We start from the raw sequence: 24,090 nt of genomic DNA, 5'->3' as shown, positions 1-24,090 counted from the left end.
ACATGCTGTTTGTCCCATTTCAGCCACCAAACACTCTTTGATAAAAAGAGAATGGATTACTGTTTTGGGGGGATTTGGTGGGAAATCATTGTGATGGTCGTGGGCCGTGTGCCCAGCTTTTTGTGTTTAGTTCTTTTAGAGTTGGTTTTCATTGAGCTCCTCACTGTTTTTGGTTTTGGCTGTTCATCTTAGTTTCCTGTCTTGTTATTAATTATTGTTTACATTTTGATTTCCTAGTTCCCTTTGTTCCTGTCTCCCCTGCGTCTCTGTTCTAGTGTCTGTTTTGTCCATTTGTCATGTCCCTGGCCTCATGTGTTTTTGTATTAAGTTTTATTCCCAGTGTTGTGACTAGTCTGCGTCTCTGTCCCATGTCTGCGTTTCCTGTTTTACTTTGGTAGTCTTAGTCTTGTATTTAGTTTATGTCCTGGTCTCATCCTGTTTCATTATTCCCAGCCGTGTCTCCACCTGTTCCCGATCCTCTCATTATCTTGTGTTTGTATTTAAGTCCTGAGTTTCCCTTGCTTGTTGTTGCTTCCTCGTCATTGTCTCGATCGTCATTGTTCCCGTCAGTGTTGACGTTGTTAGTTTCCTGCTGTGTGCCTCATGTTCTGGAGCCCTGTCTAGTTATGTTCACGTTACTCAAGTCAAGTCTAGGTAGCAAGTTATGTTTTGTGCTCCACGGTCACAAATAAAGCTCTAATTTAAATTAAGCTTTTTGCCTCGGGTGTCCTGCATTGGGGTCCTGTACTGTGCCTGCCACAGCAGTAGAATAGAATAGAATGCCTTTTATTGTCATTATACAGGATGTACAATGAGATAGGAGGGCCACTCCTGTTCAGTGCCATGCAATAGAAAATCAAATTCTCTAAAATAAAAAATAAAAATATTATATTATAGTCTAGTATAAGTATTGTAGTCTAGTACATGACAATCATAGTGCAACTTTGTTGCAGATGTGTGTGCACGTGAATGCAGCTTCACATTTATGAGAGAATTCAGTTTACCAGCCCTGAAAGATGTCAGCTCACTAAAAAAAGACAGATTGATGCAGAATGTTTTTCACAAGACAGGGAGAGAAATATTTTTCTCTTTCTGCTGATGCAGAGTGCAGACATCTTGACATTTGCTAGCAAAGCTGCAAATGAAACAAGGAAGTTTTACCAAGCTTTACACATCCAGGGATGGAGCAGTCAAGACCAGTTTTATGATTTTCCACAAAGTCATAAACAGTAATCCATTCTCTGATGGGGAGTTTATCAAAGAGTGTTCGGTGGACTCTGAAACAGCTGAGAAACATCTATCAATCTGGAAAGGCTTACAAAGCCATTTCTAAGGTTTTGGGACGCCAGTGAACCACGGTGACAGCCGTTATCCACAAATGAAGAAAACTTGGAACAGTGGTGAACATTCCCAGGAGGTCACAATAGGACACAGAACAAAGACCTGCAGGTCTCACTCAGTTAAAATCAGAGTTCATCATTCAACAATAAGAAAGAGGCTGGGCAAAAATGGCATCCACGGGAGCTCCAAGATTAGAACCACTGCTGACCAAAAAGAACACCAAGGCTCATCATCCATTTGCCAATAAACATCTCAATGATCCCCGAGACTTCTGGGAAAATATTCTCTGCACTGACAAGGCAAAAGCTGAACTTTTTGGAAGATCTGAGTCCTGGCACAGCTGCCCTAAAACTAACACAGCTTTTCATAAAAAGAACATCATATCAACAGTCAAACACGGTGGTGGTAGGTTGTTGGCCTGAGCCTGCTTTGCTGATTCAGTATCTGGATAAGTTGCCATAACTGATGGAACCGTGAATATTGCTCTCTGTCAGAAAATCCCAAAGGAGAATGTCCGGCCATCAGTTCATGCTCTGAAGCTCAAGTGCATTCAGTTTATGCAGCAGGACAATGATCTACATCCAACATACCAGGAAGTCCACCACTGAATGGCTCCAAAAAAAAAAAGAAGTAGAAGGTGGTTCCAGAGTGGCCTAGTCAAAGTCTGGACTTTCAGATTGAGATGCTTTAGCATGACCTTAAACAGGCTGTTTATGCTGGAAAACCCTCTAATGTGGCTGAATTCTGCAAAGAAGAGTGGGCCAAAATTCCTCCACAGTGATGTGAATGACCATGGTGAGTTACTGCAAATGCTTGATTGCAGTTCTTGCTGTCAAGGGTGGCACAACCAGGTATTAGGTTTAGGATGCATTTACTTTGTCACATAGGGCCAGGAATGTTTAGATAGCTTTTTTCCCTTAATAAATGAAACCATCATTTTAAAAACTGCATTTATAATATTTGTTTGATTATCTAAAAGCATGTAAGCATGACAAATATCAAAAACTAAGAAATTAAGAATGGGGCAAATACTTTTTCACAGCACTGTATAAAGAGACATTGTGAGGAAGTTTAACAAATGCAGACACAGATCCTCTCTCAGTGATGATCACCTCTCCACTCTGCATTTCAGCTGCAGACATTGAACCTGACTTTAATGCATTTGTTTCAGCCTAAAACAGACCAGAGTTCTCTCAGTGATCGAGAAAAAAGGACTGAAAAACAGCATAGGAAGTAACTCAACTACAAGGAAACCAGCAATAGCACTTTGTAATGTAAGGTCAAGTCTTTCCAGATAGGGCCACATTTTCACTATTGTTTCTGGGAATGTTGATTAAATAGTGATTAAATGCTGGTGGATTTACTATACCTATTTCACATTTTCATTGCCTAATTGTAACATCTACTCTTATCAGTAGCAGTAAAATGAATCCATCCATCCATTTTCTTCCATTTATCCAGAGCAGGATTGCAGAGATGCCGAGACCTCTCTCTCCCACTACCCAAAGCTCATGACCATAGGTGAGGGCAGGGACGTAGACTGGCTGGTAAACTGAGAGCTTTGCTTTCACGCTCAGCTCCGTCTTTGCCACAACGGACTGGTACAGCACCCACGTCACTGCAGCCCCAGTCTGTCTGTCAATCTCCCGCTCCCTGCTCCCTGCTCCCATCACTCCTGTCACCATCACCTCAAGACCCCGAGATATTTAAAGTCCTTCACCTGGGGCAGCACCACCCACACCCCCCCACCCACCCCCCAGACACACACACACACACACACACACAGTTGTTAAAGAAAAAATTGGCTGAAGAGATCAAACCAGGTTTTTGTACGAGGTATAAACCTGTTTAACGGATCTGTGGGAATTGACATACTTTTCAAGCCAGCCTTGAGTGGTCATTGGCTTCATTCATTTTTCATCAGAGAATACATATGAATAGATTTGTTTTTAGTGCTTTTGAATCATTCAGTAACAAACATGTTGAACCAGTTAAAATCTGCTGTTTCGGCAAACAAAAATCATATGCATTCTTCATCCCAGGAGCTGCTAGCTTCAAGTAATTCACATTTCACAGTCACAGGGTGATACTGAATTGAATTTAAATGATCTAAAACCTTATAGGATATATGCTACAAGAAACATCTGCTTGGAAATGGCTTCTTTCAAGCATACAAACATTAACTGCAGATTCTTGCATTCACCATGTCTCCATTCATTTTTCCTCATTTCCCTTCTTGTCAGATTGTCCACCTTTAAATGTAAGTGGGTGGACAACAAGGCGGAGAGGATGAGATTGGAGAAAAGGAAGCAGGGAGAACAGAAGAGTAAGGAAGGATGTACAAACAGAAGGAAAGGGGTGTACAGGACTGTAACAGTCTTGCCTAGGAATCGTCATTGACTTCTTTGTTATTCGACTTCAATATGTGGATATTTTCTTGATTTCTTCACAGATACAATGCTGTCTGACTGAGCAGCTTGGTAGAATGCAGCTTCCTACAAAATGTGAATCTCAATCACACACATCTTGGATTTGTTCGTCTTTGACTGTGGTTTCTGTGTTCTATTTAATAACAGTGCACTCAATGACCTAAGGAATTTTTTCCATTGATAGTCATGAAAATTGCCAGATGAAGCAGGAGGACTAATCTATATTTGATTATCTGAATACGCTAATTGTGACATTCCTGCTCAGTGGAATGGGAATGTGTAGGACCGTTCGCCTTTTACTAGAAATGTTTAGTTCCAGTTTTGATGAACAAGGCAGTCACACATAATAATGTTTCACATATTTTGGCCCCTTAGAGATACATAGTATCAGTAAGTATCAGTCTCAATAAATAAACGTATGTGTCTAATGCTATTGTCTCAATTTGTGAAACACTTTGATTTTCAGGGTGATTTTGAATTCAGCCCTCTGTAGCTCGATAATATTCAATTCCACCAAAGGATGTAGCATCCTTTCATTCCCAGCACAGTACTCAGTCCATCTTAGTGAAGATATCCGGCATGATTTTTTTTTTAACTCCATTGAGGATCATGGTCATATACTACCCAAGCCTACATCAGGATATGAGTGACTGTGCACCATAAATAAAGCCATACCAGATTGGATGTCGCCTGGATTAACAAGGTCTTATTTGGTGTTGAAGAACCAGCACATACGGCTCAGAAGTGGGCTAAAGGACCAAGCTACGGCATAAGTGGACAACAGATGAGAACTGGGAACTGCTGGAATGCTATTACACATATAACACTAGTGGGGGCCTATGATTCTTCAACACCCAACATCTAGACTGACATCAAAACAACTAGTAGCTCAGAGCTCCAAGATCCACAGTTAGCAACTGCTTTTGCAACTAGAGGTACAACTCAAATGCTACGGCAAGGGACAGCCAGGATGTCAGGACGGGGGGAAGATGTCATCATCCCCACATTCCCAGATTAGGTACCAAGCCCCAAGAATAACTGGTACATTTCAACTGCAACAATCACCCTTGAGAGGCTTGGCTATAAGATAAACAGCAGCCACAAGGAGAAGGAGACTTGAGGCTAAGATGCAGTTGGAGTTGGAGAATAAACCAGCTGCTCTCCACTGAACCATCCACGGTGTATGCTCAGTGGCAGTCCCATCAAGGCTGGAGATGGAGCAATACTAGAAGAGCATATGGGAGAAGGATGGAACACATAATAACAATGTCCAGTGATGAGTGAATATAACCACAGCAACCTCCCCAAACAGAGACTTTCAAAAAAAAAAAAGTCTGAAATATGAAGAATTTGACAGCACCAGCCCCTGACATGAGTCACACCTACTGGCTAAAGCTGCAAACTGCACTCCATGAGCACTTGGCAGCCCAAATGAACCAATGGATGAGATGCACTCGGAATGGCTGACCAAAGGTCTTGATCCTCAAGTATCCCCAGAAGGGACCGGTCCCATCCAAGAGGAGGAGATAGAAGCCACTGACATCAAAACAAGAAAGCTCCTTACCATGCATGGAAGGAGACCATGCACTACGCAGAAGGAAGGAGATCCATGATCACAGATCCATGAGTACATCTAGAAGATGGCCACAACTGATCATGTGCTTAGTGAGTACCTCAGGCAGCATAAACCTGAGAAAAAAGAGGAGCAAGAATAGGAATCATCATGGAAGGACAGGCCTCTGCACAGCATGTACCACCGGCAGATAGAAGAATTGGCTGATGTCAAAAAATCCTACCAATGGCTGGACAAAGCTGGACTAACAGACAACACAGAGGCACTAATCATGGCAGCACAAGAACAAGCTCTAAGCCTGAAACTGGGAGAGTGGCTCCAGCAGATTCCAAGAATGACATCCGAGATCTCTGTCCAGATGAGTGCAGTCCTGGGAACAGCTAACAAAGCGCCTTGAGGCGACAGTTTGTTGTGATTTGGCGCTATATAAATAAAATTGAATTGAATTGAATTGAAATTGAATTGAAATTGAATACTGTGCAGGACCCTCAAGCTCCCAAAGGACCTGAGCTTGAAGTACAAGCTGTACTGTACATGCATCTTCTCTAAAATATCTCCTTTCACATCCTTGTCTATTGGACTTTTAAGCACAGTGTGCACAGTTCTAGTTTTAGAACATATTAATAAGAAAAACACTAGAAGACCAGGGATGTACAATGGCCCCTACAGCACTCTATGGAGGGAGAAGTTACAAAAATTGTGTCATTTCCAAATACTTATGTACCTAACTTAAATGCATTACTGCTGTGCATCCAGGAACCTATCATGTTAGAGTGTATCAGCATATATAAACTGTGTGTATGACGGTGGAGAAATAGTAGGGCTCGATGACCTTCACACTTGGTGTAGTGTGTTTGTTCTGTTCTGGGACTTCTAACAGAGCAGTGCTGACACTAAAATACAAATGGCAAGAATACTGAATCAGTGTTTAACCTTCTTTAATTCACTATGAATCTCTAATTATCCATCAAGATTGATCCTGAGACCCTCTGTGTTCCCAGCTCTTCTATGTGCTCAAACTGAAAAGATTGAGGAAGTCAGGATTAAGCAAGTCCTGAAGAAGTCAATGTGATCTGTCCAAACTATTCTGCTGAACATTCGCACGTCAGCGTTGTTTCTGCATTTCACAGCTAAATTAGCAAGTGTAAAACTATAACCATGTTAGAAACTTATTTTGACACAGAAGGCATTATGGCTAGATAACCTGGTATCAACATATAGATACAAATTAGACCTATGAATGCTATAACTTGTTTTGACCAGATCCCACATGGTCATATGCCACTTGAAATTTTACCCAAAATTGACTTTTTACATTTATCGCCTATAAATGATCAGAAAACAGATTAAAGATCCAGGATGTTTCTGTTCCTCTACATCACAGACATTAAGCTGATGTAGATTGGATACTGAAATTGTGACATACTGCATGGTATTGAGTTGGTTATAGTAAAAATTGTGCTAAACAAAAATGAGATCATAGCTTTAGACTGTGACTCTTGGTGTGGGCAGAGTTTAGTTGCAGTTTTTAAACTGAGCTTAAATATGTTTTTCAACCCTGAAAATTGAATGTGGATATCTTCTGTACTTATCAATAAATGAAAAGTGCATGCCTTAATTAAATATAGTCCTGTAAAGTTGATTAGAGTCTAGTCTGAGTCCAGCATGAGAAGAACAAACTATGGCAATCTAGAGAAGGCACTGATATTAACGGGGAAGGACAGGCATCCTGGTGATCTGGACAGCACACGATGACTGATTCACATATCTACACCAACACCAAATCCTGGAAAGAAACCACGCTCAGCTGCAAAGAACTCTTGTAATGAAGAAATGATAAAAACCTGGGGGTTTCCACTGCTGGAGACAGCTCTTGGAGAGTAAAGGCATCGAGAATGACACTGAGTATAATGCTAAACTTGTGATGTTCCTTCTAGACTGTAAAGGAAAGGCTGCTTATGCTAACGTTTACCATGTAACAGCTAATTGTTACTGAAAGTGCTACAAAAGTGTGTGATACAAACTTCAGACAAAATATACAGTACCAGTGAAAGGTTGGACACTTTTGACTGGTACTGTAATTGCTGCATGTAGCCACCTTGGGGTGGCTGTAGCTCAGGAGGGCAAGTCACCTACCGATCGGAAGGTCAGCAGTTTGATTCCTGGCTACTCCAGGCAGCATGCAAATGTATCCTTGGGCAAGATACCCAACCCCAAGTTGCTCTCCAACGCAAGCTTTGGAGTGTGAATGTTAGACAACAAAAGCACTCAGCTCACTTACTCATGGAAGTGGGGAAATGGGGTGAATGTAAACATGTTGTATAAGCACTTTGAGTGCTCAGACAGAGTAGAAAAGCACTATATAAGAATCAGCCCATTTAGCTCAAGTAGTGCCTCATTGCTATTTAACAATCTCTTAACTGGAGGATGTCAGACCATCCATCTGTTTCCATAACACTTTTGATAAAAGTCTGATCACATTTTAGAGAGTACTTACAATAATACTTTTAATTATGGTATTTATTTTGCCAGTACTTTTGCTGTTAAAGTATTTTCATTTAACTTTCCATTACATTATTCCTCATTGTTATGATTAAAATTAAAATAAATGTCAGAGAAATTTATGTAACTTTGGTCCCTTATTTATTTTTACAGAAAATCAACTCACCAGGTAAAATGAGCACACTCACTCTCACATGTACTCAGTGTTTGAACTGAGTGTGGATGGCCATACACACATACAGTATGTGTGGCCGGTGTGGGGGGAAGCCTGGGGAACAGGGCTCAGCAGCATTTCTGCACTAATCTGATGCCATAGTGCAGTCCGACACATGCACGCATTCATTCTGTCTTTTGTGTTCACCCTGTATCGCTCCCCCTCCTCTCTCTTCACCGGTTATCTCATGGTCCTCCACTCAGGGCTCAAAGGATACGAGTGAGTATGCTAAAACTGAATGGTGACAATGTCACGTTGTAGGAAATTTGTTAGCAGTAATTCAGTGTACTTTTTAGCTATTGTTCGGTGGTTCCTGTAAAAAGAAATGTGACTGACATCATAGGAACTTTAAATAATCAGCACCCATCAAATACAGTAATAAATTGTGCTGGACTTAAATAAGCCACTCTTTGCCAGCATGGAACCAAGGAAAGGTTATGCTCCATCCAGGTAAACATGATGGCATGGCTTCCTTTCATTACACTACTCATCTTCCCCTTTTGTCATATATGTGCAGTTTTAGGGTTTATTTGAGGCTGCTGCCCTCTTTTCTTACCCGGTGACAGTCTCCTCCTGACAGCACCTCCTGGATGAAGACTGCCGGGCCGTCGGGCCTGTTGGAGCCCCCTCCAATGGTGATGCCTAAACTGCCGGATCGTGCTACTGAAATAAGTTGAATCACCCCTTCACCTGGGTGACTGAGAACACAAAGACACATAAACACATCACTTTTTGAAGTCAAGAAAAGAGGCCTGTGTTACCCTCAACTTACAGACCTTAAAACCTGCTTCTCAAAGCTTGGTGCCAGACACTGGACTAGAATGGCTTTTCTTACTGACTTACTGACAACTCAAAGCACTTTACACTATAAACCACGTTCTTCTTTTGTCACATATTCACATATAACTTTATTCTAAGATTTAAGATTAATTTAGAGTTACTGATTAACCCAACATATATGTCTCTGGACTGTGAGAGAAAGCCCAGAGACACTGGGAAAATATGCCGATAACACACTGAGAGGCCCTGGCTGACCAGGAGATTCATAACAGAAACCTTCTTGCTGTGAGACAGGAGTGGCAACCACTGCACCACCGTGTGGCTCAGACACCTTTAGAGTCCTGGACGGCACAAAAAGCATATTATACAGGCATGATAGGCTCATTAGTGCAAATGTCATGTGACAAGAAATGTCAAAGAATTACAAAAGGAATTTAAACACTGAGATATGCAATTTCATAGCAAGGTGAGGAACACATACAAGGATGTAGGTGTATCACTGTCTGCACAGAGGTTTTCATAAATGGTAATACAGAAGGTTTACAGCGAGGTCCAAACCGCTGGTTACCCTCCGGAAGAATAGATTAGACTTTGCTCTTAAATTAATGACAGATGAAACCAAGATGAACTTGCATCACAGTGACTGCAAGTATGGAGAAGGACAGAAACAGGTCATCCAAAGCATACTACACCATCTGCCAAACATGGCAGAGGCAATGTTATGGCACAGGTATGTATGGATGAACCAGGCTCAGGGAGGGACAGCCATGACCGCTGTGGGGGGAAAGAGAAGAGAAAAATGGAGAGCAGAGAGACGCAGGGACAAAACACAAACTACGGGAGAACGAGGACAAATTACTGTTGGAGTCCTTTAAAGCTGTGACAGTGTGGTGGTAAAGTTTGGTTAGGTTTATTTATTGATTTACAGGATCCTGTAGGTTTCAATAAGAAACACGTGGTTGCTGAATGGTCATGTTAAATTAACAATGTTTAGTATTGGTTTGAAGCAGGAGGTGAACAATCTCTAATGTTTAAGTTCAATAATGGAGCATGAGCTATGGATCATAACCTCCTGTGGAGGTATCAGAGGTTGGATGACCATTTTTGATCACAAGACAATTGCACAAGTCACCTGGTGGGAGGCAGCCTGTGTCCAACCAATCACAATCTACAATCAGACAGATAATAAAAATAATAACAGCTGAAAGTAACTCCTCTGCGATGCATCTCCTTGTAACAAAACTCAGCTGGTCGTATTCCAATATAAAAGCAGGGCTGCAGATCGCCTGTCATTTCACAGTTAAATTGCCATCCTGCAGCAGCTGTGTCCCTGTTTGTGGAGGAATTTCTGTTTCCCATCTATGGAGTTCTTCTGGACTCTGAATGCAAGTACATAATGTGAATTTCTGTGCAACAGCAATTTTCAGCAATGAACAGTCTTGAAAATGTCCTGCAGCTTTCAAAAGCCTAAATAAGCTTGTCTTTGCCCTCAACACTTTAAATTATTACCTCTAATCCTAACTCTTCCTCTTTCATTATTTTTCCTGAAATTATGACGTTCCACTTATTGATATTAATTACATTAGCCCTGTTTGCTTCTTCCCTTAATGAAAAGTTGTTCACTTTCAACCACTTTCTATTGTTCAGCTGTGTCCCAACCTAACCCACTAGAACCCATTTTTGAGCTTTTCCCCTCTTAAATTAAGCCTCCAAGACCCTCTTGATGGTTGATAGTGATCCTGTATTAATATGAACTCTTACCTGAGGGAGCGGAGCATGGGCCCACTGTTGTTGTACATGCTCTGGGACCCTGCTGGGCTTAACAACAAAGGACTCTGGGAACGTGATGAGGAACCAGATGATGTGCTATCCAGATAGCGACCTCCTTTGGATTTGAAAAAAACGAATATAAAACACAAAGAAAAGAGTTAAACATAGACATTTACATAAGAGAGAGACCCAGATGATAGTTATTTCAGGGAGGGGGCAGTACATGATCTGAGTCGTCCGGACACTGAACTTTACTCTCCTCCTTCTGTTCAGCTGCTCCCTTTAGGGGTCACCACTAGGGTTTAATATTTTTCCAGAAAATGACATGAATCCCGGGAAATGACGAGCCATTTCCCGGGAATCCCGGGAAAAAGTTTATTTAATTTTTTATTATAATTAGGCCTTCTGTAGCCTGTGTCGGCCTTAACCTATTGTGATATTGTAGAGGTAGCTTTCCAGCTATGTCCTGTTATGCCCAGTAGGGGGCAACGTTGGCTTGATTAATGCAATAAAACCTACATCTCGGCATTTGAGTGTTCGAGCTATGCGGTGTTGTATCGTTCCTCAACACTCGCTTAACAAATATAATTAGAATATTCCTCCATTGTACATGGAATTATACCAAGATATTTTACAACTGCTGGTGCAAAACAATACGGTTCATCTCCACAGCATTGATAATGGCTCAGCCACGCTGTCGTGGCGACATCTGTTGCGCTATATCTCCACCAGTGGAACGCTGTAATAGTCATTGAAAAGTTAACTACCGTACTACACTATAATATAACATAACACAGGGCCTTGAGTAATGCACTACGACTTGGTCATTGCCATTCTGGCAACAGCAAATTTATAACACCGTGTCTGAGGGTTAAAGTAGGTTCGCTGTGAATCGTCTTTTGAAAAACTGGCCAATCATTATAGCCTAAAAAATATACATTTTACTCAACTCCATTTTAAAAGCGAAATATGTTAAAGCAATCTATTTCATGATAATTTCTTCACACATTAGGCCCGTATCCTAATTCATGATTGTTAGTAAGCGGCTGCAAACGAGGAAAAGAAACACTCGAAGTTACACAGATATTTCTTTATTGTTCAGGGCAGGCATATTTTATAGGCTATATAATGCAATATAACAATATATAATAATATAAAATTATATAATACAAAATACCTTAGGGTAAACACATTGCCTACGATTTTAACAAATTAAAGAGGAAAAAAGTACAACTGTGTAATACCTCTATTAAAACGCTTGAGATGAAGGCTGAAGCCTTAAACGGAGGCTGAACGTGCCTGAAATGAAGAGTAATGCTTTTCGCATTAAACGAACCCTTCTCTCAATATTTCCTTAAATTTAACTTTCTGAAGCTTTCTTTTCTTTCTGAAAGTCAAATCGACGCGCGCGACTTTTTTCCCGGTTTCCCGTCTAACGTTTCCTGGGAAACGGGAAATGGTTCTGATCGCATTTCCCGGGAATCCCGGATCCCGGGATTAAACCCTAGTCACCACAGCAGATCATCTGCCTCTGTCTCACACTGTCTTCACCTAGCTTCAACAACTCATACCATACCATATCATAGCTCCATGGTATGGCTTATCAGCTTTATCCCTCAGTAGCTTCTACAGCTCTGCACATCAACAAACAGAAGCCCTTATCACTTTGCCCCCCCCCGCCATTATTTTGTTTTTAATTTAGAGGTAGATCTCTATCAGACTTAGGCCTCATTAAAGTGTCCCCTTTGGCATTATTTCTTCTAGATCATCATGATTACTTGAATCATACTTAGCTACTATGAATATTTCACTTGAGCAAACTAGTCTTATAATTGCAATAATTTTATTTTGTTACCACAATTTAACTTCATATCTGTAGGATGTCATTAACTCTGTCTCCTTATTCTGGAGTTGAACCCTGATGTATCAACACCATACACTGCACACAGCGCTGCTCACATGCTGATCTGTACCAGCTGGCTGCTTCCTTCCTAACTCAAACAGATGTTGGAAAATGTGTAATGGACAAGTGCACTTGTCATAAGCCATTTTAAGGTGGACTTACTTGTTCCAGCCTGCAGGCAGAGTACTCTGTCAAAAATAGAAAGGTTCTGTCCTACTATTAATTACAAATTTCCGTCTATGCTCTAGACACAGCATCTTTTACACGTCTATTTGTGGTTTATTTTACTCTCAATGGGACCTTCATTTACAAATTGAACAACATGTTGTATTGAAGAAGACTATCCCTGAAGAAACATTGAAGAAACTATCCTTTTGAACCACAAAGTAATCAGGAAAATATTTAAATAATGAATAGACTAAGTCATCAGGTCACTTTCTCATAAACTTCTATAGAATTCCAGATTGTTCTTTCATTTAGCCTTTAAAACCACTGAAGGTCCTTTTCCATGGTCAGACAGCAGCCCATGGGATAAGTTAAGCTTCAAGGCTTTCTGCTGGCCAGGCTCCCTAAGACGTGGTTAACAAGGAACATTGTACATTTTAACCCAAACCATGAGCTTTTTTCCAAACCTAACAAGCTTTGTTATATTTGGAAAAAGATCAGTCACCAAACTGTGACTGCTTTCAGAAAAAGCTGTCTGGCAGAAAGCCTGAAGGTAATTTCTTCCACAAGTTGGACACAAAGGCTATGCCCATCCTTTCCTTATCGAAACCAAAGATGCAGAAAAATTTCCCCACATACAACGGTACAAACACATTGGCTGGCTGTCGCCCAGGAAGCAGAACAGGTCACCTACTGTACTAATTGGAGGGTTGGTGGTTTGAGCCCTGGCTGCTTCAGTCTGCATACCAAAGTGTTGGCAAGATACTGAACCCCAAGTTGCTCCTGATGTGTTCGTGTGAGAGTTGGATAGAAAGCACTTAGATGTAGAACCTGATTGTATGAATGAGACATGCTGTATAAAGTGCATTGAGTGCTCATGTAGAGTAAAAAGGTGCTATATAAGAACCGGTCCATTTACATGATTGTGGCAACACTTTGTACTTTGTATTACAAAAACACAACCTGCTAACATAAAAGTACAGACAGCATTTGGATGAAAATGAAGGAAGGCACCATACAAGGAACTCAGCTGAAATGTCCTACCTTGCTGGATGGGAGAGTTCCGTGTTGATCCGGTGCTACCATTTGATCCATATTTCTCAAGCAGCTCAGCAAATTCTCTCCTTTTCCACAGAAACAGAATAAATGTTTAGAAATGACAAGATGACTGAAGTGAATCACTTTCTACATTTTGAGCATAAAAGTTTTTAAATGTTATCATGAACTGCATAGACCTGGACAACTTTGGGAAGTGATCTAGGAACATATATTTTCTTTTAAGTTTAATTAAAACAACATGTATTTTCTGGGAAAATTATAACACAGAAAAACAAAAAATAAAATTAAAGTTCAGGCAATCATTTTCTATTGCTCCTTGTTATCAAAGGGGGAAAGCAACTGTGCTTTTATACTTTTGGCTTTTGTTGACCAAATATCAGTATTTTTTCAGACCTTCTTTGTCAATGAATACATTGGATAAGTAGAACTTAATGTCTAGATAAACATATGTTCACACAGATCAGCTTATGACCTGTGTGAACTTTTCATTTCATGAATAAACCCCCAGTTCCAAAACCCATATTTTACTGACAATAGAACATAGAAAATATATCAGATGTTTAACCTGAGACATTTTATTAGTTCACAAAAAACATGAGTTCATTTGAATTTGATGACAGCAACACAACTCAAAAAAGTTGGGACAGGACAACAAAAGGCTAGAAAAGTGGTACTAACAAAAAAACCAAAACAGCTGGAGGAACACTAAGTAACTAATGAAGTTTATTGGCAACAGAACAGTAACATGATTCAATTCAATGTCATTTATATGGAGCCAAATCACAACAAACATTTGCCTCAAGGAAGTTGGGTATAAAACAATAGAACAATTTCAGAATAATGTTTCTCAATGTGAAAATGTGAAGCTATTATGATCTGCAGCTCATAATATCAAAGAAATCTCTGACAAGGACAAGGCCAAAAATCAATGTTGGATGCCTGGGCACTTCAGGCCCTCAGGCACCACTGCATTAAAAACAGGCATGACTCTGTCATGGAAATCACTGCATGGGCTCAGGAACACTTCCAGGAATTACTGTCTCTGAACACAGTTCACCATGCCACCCGCAGATGCAGGTTAAAGCTCCATCTCCAGAAGAAGGCATATGTGAATATGATCCAGAAATACTGCCGTCTTCTCTGGGCCAAAGCTCATTTAAAATGGACTGAGGCACTGTTCTGTGGTCAGACTAAAGAGGAGAGAGACCATCCAGCTTGCTATCTGCACTCAGTTCAAAAACCTGATGGTATGGGGTGCATCAATGTCTGTGGAACTGGCAGCTGCCACATCTGGAAAGGCTCCATCAATGCTGAAACGTATATGCAGGTTTTAGAACATATGCTCCCATCAAGATGACGTCTTTTTCAGGGAAGGCCTTCATATTTCTGCAAGACAATGCTAAACTGCAAACATTCAAAAAAGAGCCTCAAATGTGAAAAGTTGGTCACCATCAGCCGCTGGCATGATTCACAGCTACTGGCTAAAGAAACTAACTGCACTCCATGAGCATCCAGCAGCACAATTGAGACAGCTGCTAATGGATAAGATGCACCCAGAATGGCCAACGGGAGGCTGGACAGTCCTGATCCCCCAAGGACCCCCCAGAAGGGACTGGACCAATCCAACTACTGGCCCGTAATCTGCCTCAGAACAACATGGAAGCAGGCATCACAGCAGCTAAAATGAACAGGCACATGACTCAATACATGGGCAGAGCCCAGAAAGGAATTGGCGGAAATAGCAGGGGAGAACATCAGCTACTAGTAGACAGAGCAGTTACTTGAGGCTGTAAGGACCAGACTGATCAACCTGTGCATCACCTGGATGACTACAAGAAAGCCTATGACTCGATGCCTCACAAATAGATCCTGGAATGTGTAGAACCGTACAAGATCAACAGGATACTTCACCAGGAACTCAATGGGAATATGGGGAACAACAACTTCAAGCCAATTGCGCAAGTCATCATCAAGTGCAGGATTTACCAAGGAGATGCTCTGTCACCACTGCTGTTCTGCATAGGCCTGAACCCTCTCAGCCACATTATTAACAAGACTGGCTATGGATGCCGACTAAGCATACGGAATGGAGCAAACATCAGCCACCTCCTCTACATGGATGACATCAAGCTGTATGCCAGGAATGAACGAAACATCAATTCACTGATCCACACCACCAAGATCTACAGCAATGACATCAGAATGCCATTTGGACTGGAGAAGTGTAGTCGGATGGTAAGACAGAGAGGGAACCCAGGGGACTGCACTACCAGAAGGCAACATTGCAGACATTGAGGACAACTACAAGTACCTTGGAATCCTACAGGAAAATGGGAACCATGAAGAGCCTGCTAGGAAAGCTGCAACTGCCAAGTACCTGCAGAGAGTAAGGCAAGTCCTGAAGAGTCAGCTGAATGGGAATAGCAAGATCTGGGCAATCAACACCTACACCCTGCCAGTTGTCAGATACCCTGCTGGGATAATAAGCTGGCAAAAGGAGGTGACAGAAGCCACTGACATCAAGACAAGAAAGCTCCTTACCATGGATGGAGGGCTTCACCCCAAATCCAGCACCCTGAGACTGAATACTAAGTGAAAGGAAGGAGACAGAAGACTAGTGTCAGAACCACTATCCTAGATGAAATAATAAAGATCCATAAGTGCATCAGGAAGATGGCCATAACTGACCATGTGCTCATTGAATACCTCAGGCAGCAGAAACCTGAGAAAAAAGAGGAAGGAGAATGGGAACCAGCATAGGAGCACAGATCTCTGCACGGCATGTACCACCGGCAGATAGAAGTAGTGGCTGATGTTGAAAAATCCTATCAATGGCTGGACAAAGCTGGGCTGAAAAATAGTGCAGAGGCACTAATCATGGCAGCACAGGAACAAGCTCTAAGCACAAGCTCAATAGAGGCTGGGGTCTACCACACAAGGCAAGACCCCAGATGCAGGCTGTGCAGAGATGCCCCTGAGACAATCATGGAATGCCATAACCAAGTGGCTGGCTAGTATACAGGAACATCTGTGTCAAGTATGGCCTGGAAGTCCCATGGTCAAAATGAGATACACCCAGAAGGGTGGTCGAGCATGACTGAGCTAAGATCCCTTCTAGAGACAGACAGCCACACTGGTGATGGCTAACCAAATGGACATAGTAGTGGTGGACAAGAAGACATTGCAATACCAAGCAATGGCAACATCAAGAAGAAGGAACACAAGAAGCTTGATACTGTAAATACCAAGGGTTGAGAGAAGAGCTAGAGAGATGTGGAAGGTAACAGTGGTCCCTGTGGTAATTGGAACACTTGGGGGAGCGACCCCCAAACTGGGAGAATCACTCTATCAGATTCCAGGAAGGCAATTTGAGATCTCTGTCCAGAAGAGCGCAGTCCTGTGAACAGCTAAGATACTGCGCAGGACCCTCAAGATCCCAGGCCTCTGGTAGAGGACCCCAGCTTGGAGGACAAAGATGACCCGCAGGGTGAGTTGAGATTTAAAAAAAATTTAAAAATGTATATATATATATATATATATATATATATATATATATATATATATATATATATATATATATATATATATATATATATATAATTTTTTAAATTTTGAATATGTCCTTTCATTCTGTTAATCATGTATTCAGACTTCCTTTTGTCACTAGAATTTTAAGCATTCAAGTTTTTAAGCATTTAAGCAGTTTGAGAGAGTTTTCTGGTATTGCAGTCTGTGCAATTTTTCAGTAAAACTTTCCTCAGTGTTTATAGAATATAACATAAGCAGAAAATGCTTAACTCTTGAGCAAAAAAAATCACTTTATTTTGCAGGATTTTTGTGCTTTACAATACTCGGGTTTTTCTTTTAAACATAATTTGCTGCTGGTAAGCAAATAACATGCTGAGGTACTTCTGATTTGTCCTCTAAAAAAGAAGTAGAGAAAATGTGTTAGGTATGTGGTGTGTTGGGTTTAGGTGTAGAGAGATATAAAGATAGACAAGCATAATCCCCACTCCCCAGTCCTCACTACCACTGCTGTCTGACTCTTCTCCTCCGGCTCCTCTGGGCTGCAGGGTAGTTAAAGCACACAGTGCAGATTAACACACAGTGCTCATCGTGTCAGCTGAAGCACAGTTTAAGCTCTCTTTCCTCCCTGACTCTGCTGTCACTTCCTCTGCATAGAACACAAAGTGGTGGAGGACAAAGGGTGAAATGGCTTAGGCAACCTCACTGCTGACACAACTTGCTAGCAGAGAAATAGGTAATAGGTAACGTTACTGTACATATCCACTCTGTATATGAACAGTTTTGTCATGTGGTGACTGCCACCCATTGCTCAACTTTGACATGTATCCTCTTTAACAGCTGAAGTGTAAATCCGGTCTGTGTCACAATGTTTCCACCAAATGGATAGAATAGTGTATTTTTTAGGAACGATCAGGGCTGGCACTTCTGTGCCCAAGTCTCACTGTTTAAATATGCAAATCCCTTACTACCTTTGTCACTGATCACGTTGTGTGCAGTGGATTTGAAGGGAAGACAAGGCAATGCTGACAGCTGGCACTGACCTTGTTTTCACTCAGACTGGTCACAGTCAGATTAGAAAGCTGGTTCAACACTAATACTACCAGCCAGGAGTAACGCTAGTATAGCAGTGTCAGGACAGTTCAGGCATCATGTGTTCTACTCATTGTGAGCTGAGCTATTCACCGGTTATGTAAGCAGAGCTCGTCAGTTGAAGATCCATTATTTCACATTAAATGAACCAATAAGGCCAGAAGATGTTGCTGTTTGGGTTATTTCTGGTCAGCTGGAGCAGCCCAGAAGTAATTTACTCCAAAGTCATTGAAAACTGGGCTATGTTTAGTCTGTCAGCTTTGGTCCAAATTAAGCCCAAGTTGGGTGTCTTTTATTTTGGACCACATATAATGCAACCATAAAAGTAAGATCACATTCCAACTCCATTAAACATACACTAAAAAGACAAGTTAGGCAGATGTCTCAATTTTGAAACATGAAAGGATAAAAGTCACCTTGAGGTCGTTGTTGTCTAGAACAAGACTTTTTACATATAAAGCCACTCTTTTCTGTAATTTTCTGTAAAGACGTCTAAATTTAGATTTAGTCCAGTGTGGATGATGTAGAGTTCACAGCTTGGTGTTGAGTGAAACCCTGCACTGAAGTCAGATTTTCAAAGGTGTACAGAATAAAAGAGGGATTCTTGATGTACCAGCTAAATCGGCCTGTGGCTGCATCACTAATCTAGCCACATACCAGAGGCACTAGTTTTGGGCTGCTGGCATTAAGGATAGACCAGAGGGACCTTTTAGGCTTGAAAATGGATTGAAACTCTCAAACATGCTGCAAATGCGATACTCTAAACAGCTGTACAGGTGGAAGGTCGTAGTTTTTCTGCAGGACAATGCTTCATGCAATGCATTCAAATACTCCACTGCCTGCTAGGAGAGAAGACCTCAAAATTGATCATAATAACCCGGCTTCCTATTTTAACTGACCTAAAAATCAGAGAACTTGTGGGCCCTCTTCAAAAGTGAGACTTACAGCACTCCTCTTTGATGCAGCGGATTCCACTTTGATGTTGCTGCCTCAGCAAATACTGATCGTGACCAGAGACACTGACTCTATGGATGCAAGTCAATGTAGTGTACCACATACAAGCTCACTTTGACAGTCTGGAGAGAACCACAGTGGTCTCACACACAGGACTGTAGTCAGACATTTGCTTACTTTGCTTCCTCATCTCTGGCTACGAGAAGGCGCATGTGATTGGTTGCAGAGGCTGCTCTCAAGATATCCACAGCTCTGCGAAACACACGGAGAAACACATTTAGAATTTTGTTCCAGTATCACTTCAGTAAACATACGAGCAGCAACTTTTACCAGATTACCTTTCACTTGTGACGCCTACGAGACTGTCCCCATTCACTTCCAAGATCTGGTCCCCTGGCATCAGGTTTCCTGTGAAAAGGTTAAACACAGATCACATGATAGTCCTGCAGTATACAGTGGAGGTCTCAGCTTGTTCAATGGTGTAGCTGCACAAACAGAAGTGATTCATTTGTGGACCTCAGAGCTCTGCAGCATAGGTGTGTTTAGATTTCTTCAGACACCACCATCACCAGAAGATCAACTCTTCAGAGAAACATCAGGTGTCCAACCCTCTTACAAATCCCAGTTCTGGGTGGGCATATTCCACAACCTGTAAATTTTACTATAGCTTATATGATAGTGCCAGGGCATCTTATAACTGATATAAACCTTGTAAATAGATGTTCAGTACTCAATGTGGAAAATCAGGTGACTATTAGTGACAGCAGTTTACCAGGGATGGGATGTTTCAACATGGTCAAGCTTCCAAAACTCAGATGTTTTGAAACACTGCTCTGACTTGTGGCTCAAAACACCCACATCATGCACCCACGAATAACTGAGGCTTTGGTGTGTTTCACTGCAGTTTTGACAGGTGGCTCACCAGCTGAAACTCCCAGAAAGCTTAAAAGTCAACCAAACACATCGAAACTTTGAGCATTTCATGAGAGGTGAGAGATTTTGAGAGAGGAGGAAAATTTTGACATTGACATAGCATTTGATAGCCTGATTTAGTGAGTTGATAGGTTAAAAGCAGAAAGTGAAATTAAGTTAAATTAATTGGCTTCAAAATATAGTTAGTGATAGCAGCAGTGACAAAAAAGATAGGTAAAAGGTCTTATAGCAGTTTCATTGGTGTACCCAGATAGGATAGATAAATTAAGAGGGAAAATCCCCATAAGAGATCCCAATCGCCACATTCAGGGAGAAGGCTGTATAACTAACTGCAGTTTTCATTAATTATTTGGGGTGGCTGTAGCTCAAGCGGTAGAGCAGGTTGGTGGTTTGATCCCCAGCTGCTCCAGTCCGCATACTAAAGCATCCCTGGACAAGATACTGAACCCCAAGTTGCTCTCCGATGTGTTCACTGGCGTGTGAATGTGTGTAAATGTTAGAGAGCACTTCGACATGAATGATGACATGAATTGGTGAGTGAGGCATGTGGTAGTGCTTTGAGTGCTCAAGTAAAGCAGAACAGCGCTTTATAAAAACCAGTCCTTTACCATTTCATTCAGAACCACAGCCAACGACATCTACAGGCCCAACACAAGCCGCAGCAGAAGATGAAGAAGTGGCAGCATCAGCCACAGCAACAAAAGCCTCGACAGACAGTTTGTGGAATTTTTTTGACAGCCGGATTATGGAAACCCAGAGTGCCCACAATACAACTGCTGATGCCACTGTAGAGGTCAAAAAATACCTAACTGATGCATTTGTTCCAAGGACACACGATTCACTGATATCAGAACAACATGCTGTTTGTCCACACCTTTATTTAATGGCAGAAAATACCTCTGATTACCTGCAACAAGTGTGAACAGATACAGTATACTGTATTTTTCCAAGGCTGGGGAGGTAATTAGCAAGAAAAGATGCCGACTCAGCTGGAAAAACAGCTGAAAAAATTAATATTTTGGAATAAAAATCTTAACATATGACAATATGAAGATTTTATCTTCTTTAATTTCCATAAGCATAGAAAGATTACTGGGATCATTAGAAGAGGATTATTTTGTCATCTGGTTTTCCAAGGAATGTGGCTTTTATGTTCATTGAAAGTTATTTTTTGTTATTACACGCAAGGAACAAAAAGGTAATTTGTTTGTTTTATTCACATTAATCATCATTTGATCCAGAAATAACTATTCCATATATGCAAATGAACTGAATGATGGCTTCTTTACCATACTGTGAACTGAACTGTGGAATTTTGTACCGTTATACCCCCAATGTTACCCCCAATGTTACACATAAGCAAGTGTGCTAATGGCATATTCTGCATGCTTAGACATACATATATATGTATACACATATCATATATATATATATATATATATATATATATAAAAAGAGAAGCTCTCGATTTACCGGTCGATCTACGTTCCTACCCTCACCTATGGTCACGAGCTTTGGGTAGTGACCGAAAGAATAAGATCGCGAATACAAGCGGCAGAAATGAGCTTCCTCCAAAGGGTGGCTGGCCTCTCCCTTAGAGATAAGGTGAGGAGTGCGGCCATCTGGGAGGGGCTCAGAGTAGAGCTGCTGCTCCTCCACATCGAAAGGAGCCGGGTGAGGTGGCTCGGGCATCTGATTAGGATGCCTCCTGGAGGTATTCCGGACATGTCCTACTAGGAGGAGGGCCCGGGGCAGACCCAGGACATGCTGGAGAGATTTTATCTCTCAGCTGGCCTGGGAACACCTTGGGGTCCCTCCGGATGAGCTGGTGGAGGTGGCTGGGGAGAGGGAGGTCTGGGCTTCTCTGCTTAGGCTGCTGACCCCATAACCCGGCCCCAGATAAATGGAAGAAAATGGATAGATGGATAGAAAGCACCTGCCACATCATTCTTCCATTACTTGGTTATGTGAATCCTGGACTACCTTGTTTCACTCTTCAGCAAAAGAAAATTTGGTGGCCAAAAATTATGTCAAATCATCAATTATAGCAAAGCACATTAAATAGAAGCTGCTGCTTTGTTTAACTAAAAAGAAAGAAAGAAAGAAAAATAAAAAACTTTGCCCAAGTGCCCCTCAGCGCAGAGGGGCTCAAAAAGATGCAAATAGCATCAACGGCTCTCTGAAGTTATTTAATGAGGCTGAGGCTGGTGAAAAGATTCCTCACTTCATCCTTATTCTTTAGACGACCTTGATGTTTCTTGCCCGCTTGGAATAAACTGACTGACTTTACATGGGCATAACTGCTGTGTGTGTGCAGATATCATTTACAAGCATTTCTCTGTTTTAACAACAGATTTAAAATCAACTTTCAGGGCGCCTGGGTGGCTTAGTGGTGAAGCCGGCGACCACATACATATGCCGCGTTGCGGTGCGGGCGGCGCGGGTTCGCGTCCTGGCCTGTCGCCAATTTGCCTGCGTGTCTTCCCCTATATCTTTCCCCCATTTCCTGTCTCTCTTCACTGCTAGCAAAAAGCTGTTGTGGCCAAAAATGCAAAAAAATAAATAAATAAATAAATAAAATCAACTTTCATATGTGACTGACCAATCAGGTAGAAGAGGGGTTTCAATTCCACAGGCTGGTGAGGAATGAGGTGCTGTGCTGGGGTGTGGAGCATGTGACCCAAGGTGACCCAAGGGCAAGGAAAGCTGTCTCATAGCTTGCATGGTCTGTGTCTAGGACTTTGAAGATAAAGCTAGATGCATTGTTGGACAAAACCTGAGGAAAAATGATATTGTGTGTAAATAAGGTTCAAATGGACAATGTTCCACAAGTCCATTGTTGAGGCTGCTGCTCAGAACTTTGTCTGCAAGGCAGTTGATGCCTGTTGTGGTGGTAATCCCTGAACAAGGTGGTAGTCACCAAAGGTGAAAGCTGCTCGCTGCTCGCTTTGCCTGTTGATGGGTACCGACAGGCCAAGCAGAAAGCAGCTTGGACAGTGGATGAAGCAAACACTCAGGTGTGGGAGGAGTTCAGTGAGGCCATTGAAAAAGACTTTCGAGCTGCCTCAAAATCATTCTAGCAAATCGTCAGGTGATTCAGGAGGGAAAAGTGTTCCTCTCCTCACAGAGGATAGTGCAGGTGGGATGCTGATGACTTCAACTGAGGATGTAGTCAGACAGTGGAAGGAATACTTTGAGGACCTCCTTAATCCCACTGACATGTCTTCTGTAGAGGAAGCAGAGTCTGGGGAAAAAGGAGATGGCACGCCTATCACTGTGGGTGAGGTCACTGTGGTAGTCCCTGGATCTTGAAAAAAGGCAATTCATCTTTCAGCTTTTGAAGATGTTTCCCCTCTCATTCAAGAGGCTTCAGTTCTGAAACCAAATGGTGGAAAGTCCCAGGTCACTGAGGTAGTTAAACTCCTTGGTGGCAGGGCCTCTGGGGTGGATGAGATTTGCCATGAAGGCTTTGGATGTTGTAGGGATAGGTTAATATGCATCTGCAACATCACCTGGAGATCTGGGGAGGTGCCTCTGATTGGCAGACTAGGGTGGTGGTTCCCAGAAGGGGGATTGGAGGGTGTCCTCCAGCTATTGGGGATCACACTCCTCCCCCTTCCCTGGGAAGGTCTATGCCATGGTGCCGAAAAGGAAAGTTCGTCTATTTGTCAAACCTTGGATTCAAGAGGAACAAGAGGTTTCTTTTCAAGAGGTTTTTGTCCTGGTCACGTAAAGTGGGACCAGCTTTTTATCCTTTCAAGGATATTCGAGTGTGCATGGGAGTTTGCCCATCCAGTTTACCTGTGTTTTGTGGACTTGGAGATGGCATTCGACCACGCCTCTTGGGATA

At 41.9% G+C, this 24,090-nt stretch overlaps 1 protein-coding gene across 6 annotated transcripts in view; it reads right to left on the bottom strand.

Moving 5' to 3' along the window:
• Positions 1 to 24,090, bottom strand: part of LOC115777632 (syntaxin-binding protein 4) — a 142,980-nt gene that overhangs the window by 35,720 nt on the left and 83,170 nt on the right. For all 6 annotated transcript variants that reach the window (XM_030725555.1, XM_030725556.1, XM_030725557.1 and 3 more), the window contains 5 exons: positions 19,646 to 19,715; positions 19,485 to 19,559; positions 13,722 to 13,801; positions 10,601 to 10,724; positions 8,616 to 8,757 (listed from right to left, as the gene is read on the bottom strand). In XM_030725555.1, coding sequence (XP_030581415.1) covers positions 8,616 to 8,757; positions 10,601 to 10,724; positions 13,722 to 13,801; positions 19,485 to 19,559; positions 19,646 to 19,715 — 491 coding nt within the window. The remainder of the gene's footprint in view (positions 1 to 8,615; positions 8,758 to 10,600; positions 10,725 to 13,721; positions 13,802 to 19,484; positions 19,560 to 19,645; positions 19,716 to 24,090) is intronic.

The sequence above is a fragment of the Archocentrus centrarchus genome, unplaced genomic scaffold (assembly GCF_007364275.1).
Source record: "Archocentrus centrarchus isolate MPI-CPG fArcCen1 unplaced genomic scaffold, fArcCen1 scaffold_58_ctg1, whole genome shotgun sequence".
NCBI lineage: Eukaryota > Metazoa > Chordata > Actinopteri > Cichliformes > Cichlidae > Archocentrus > Archocentrus centrarchus.
This window is presented reverse-complemented; position numbering and strand designations above follow the sequence as displayed.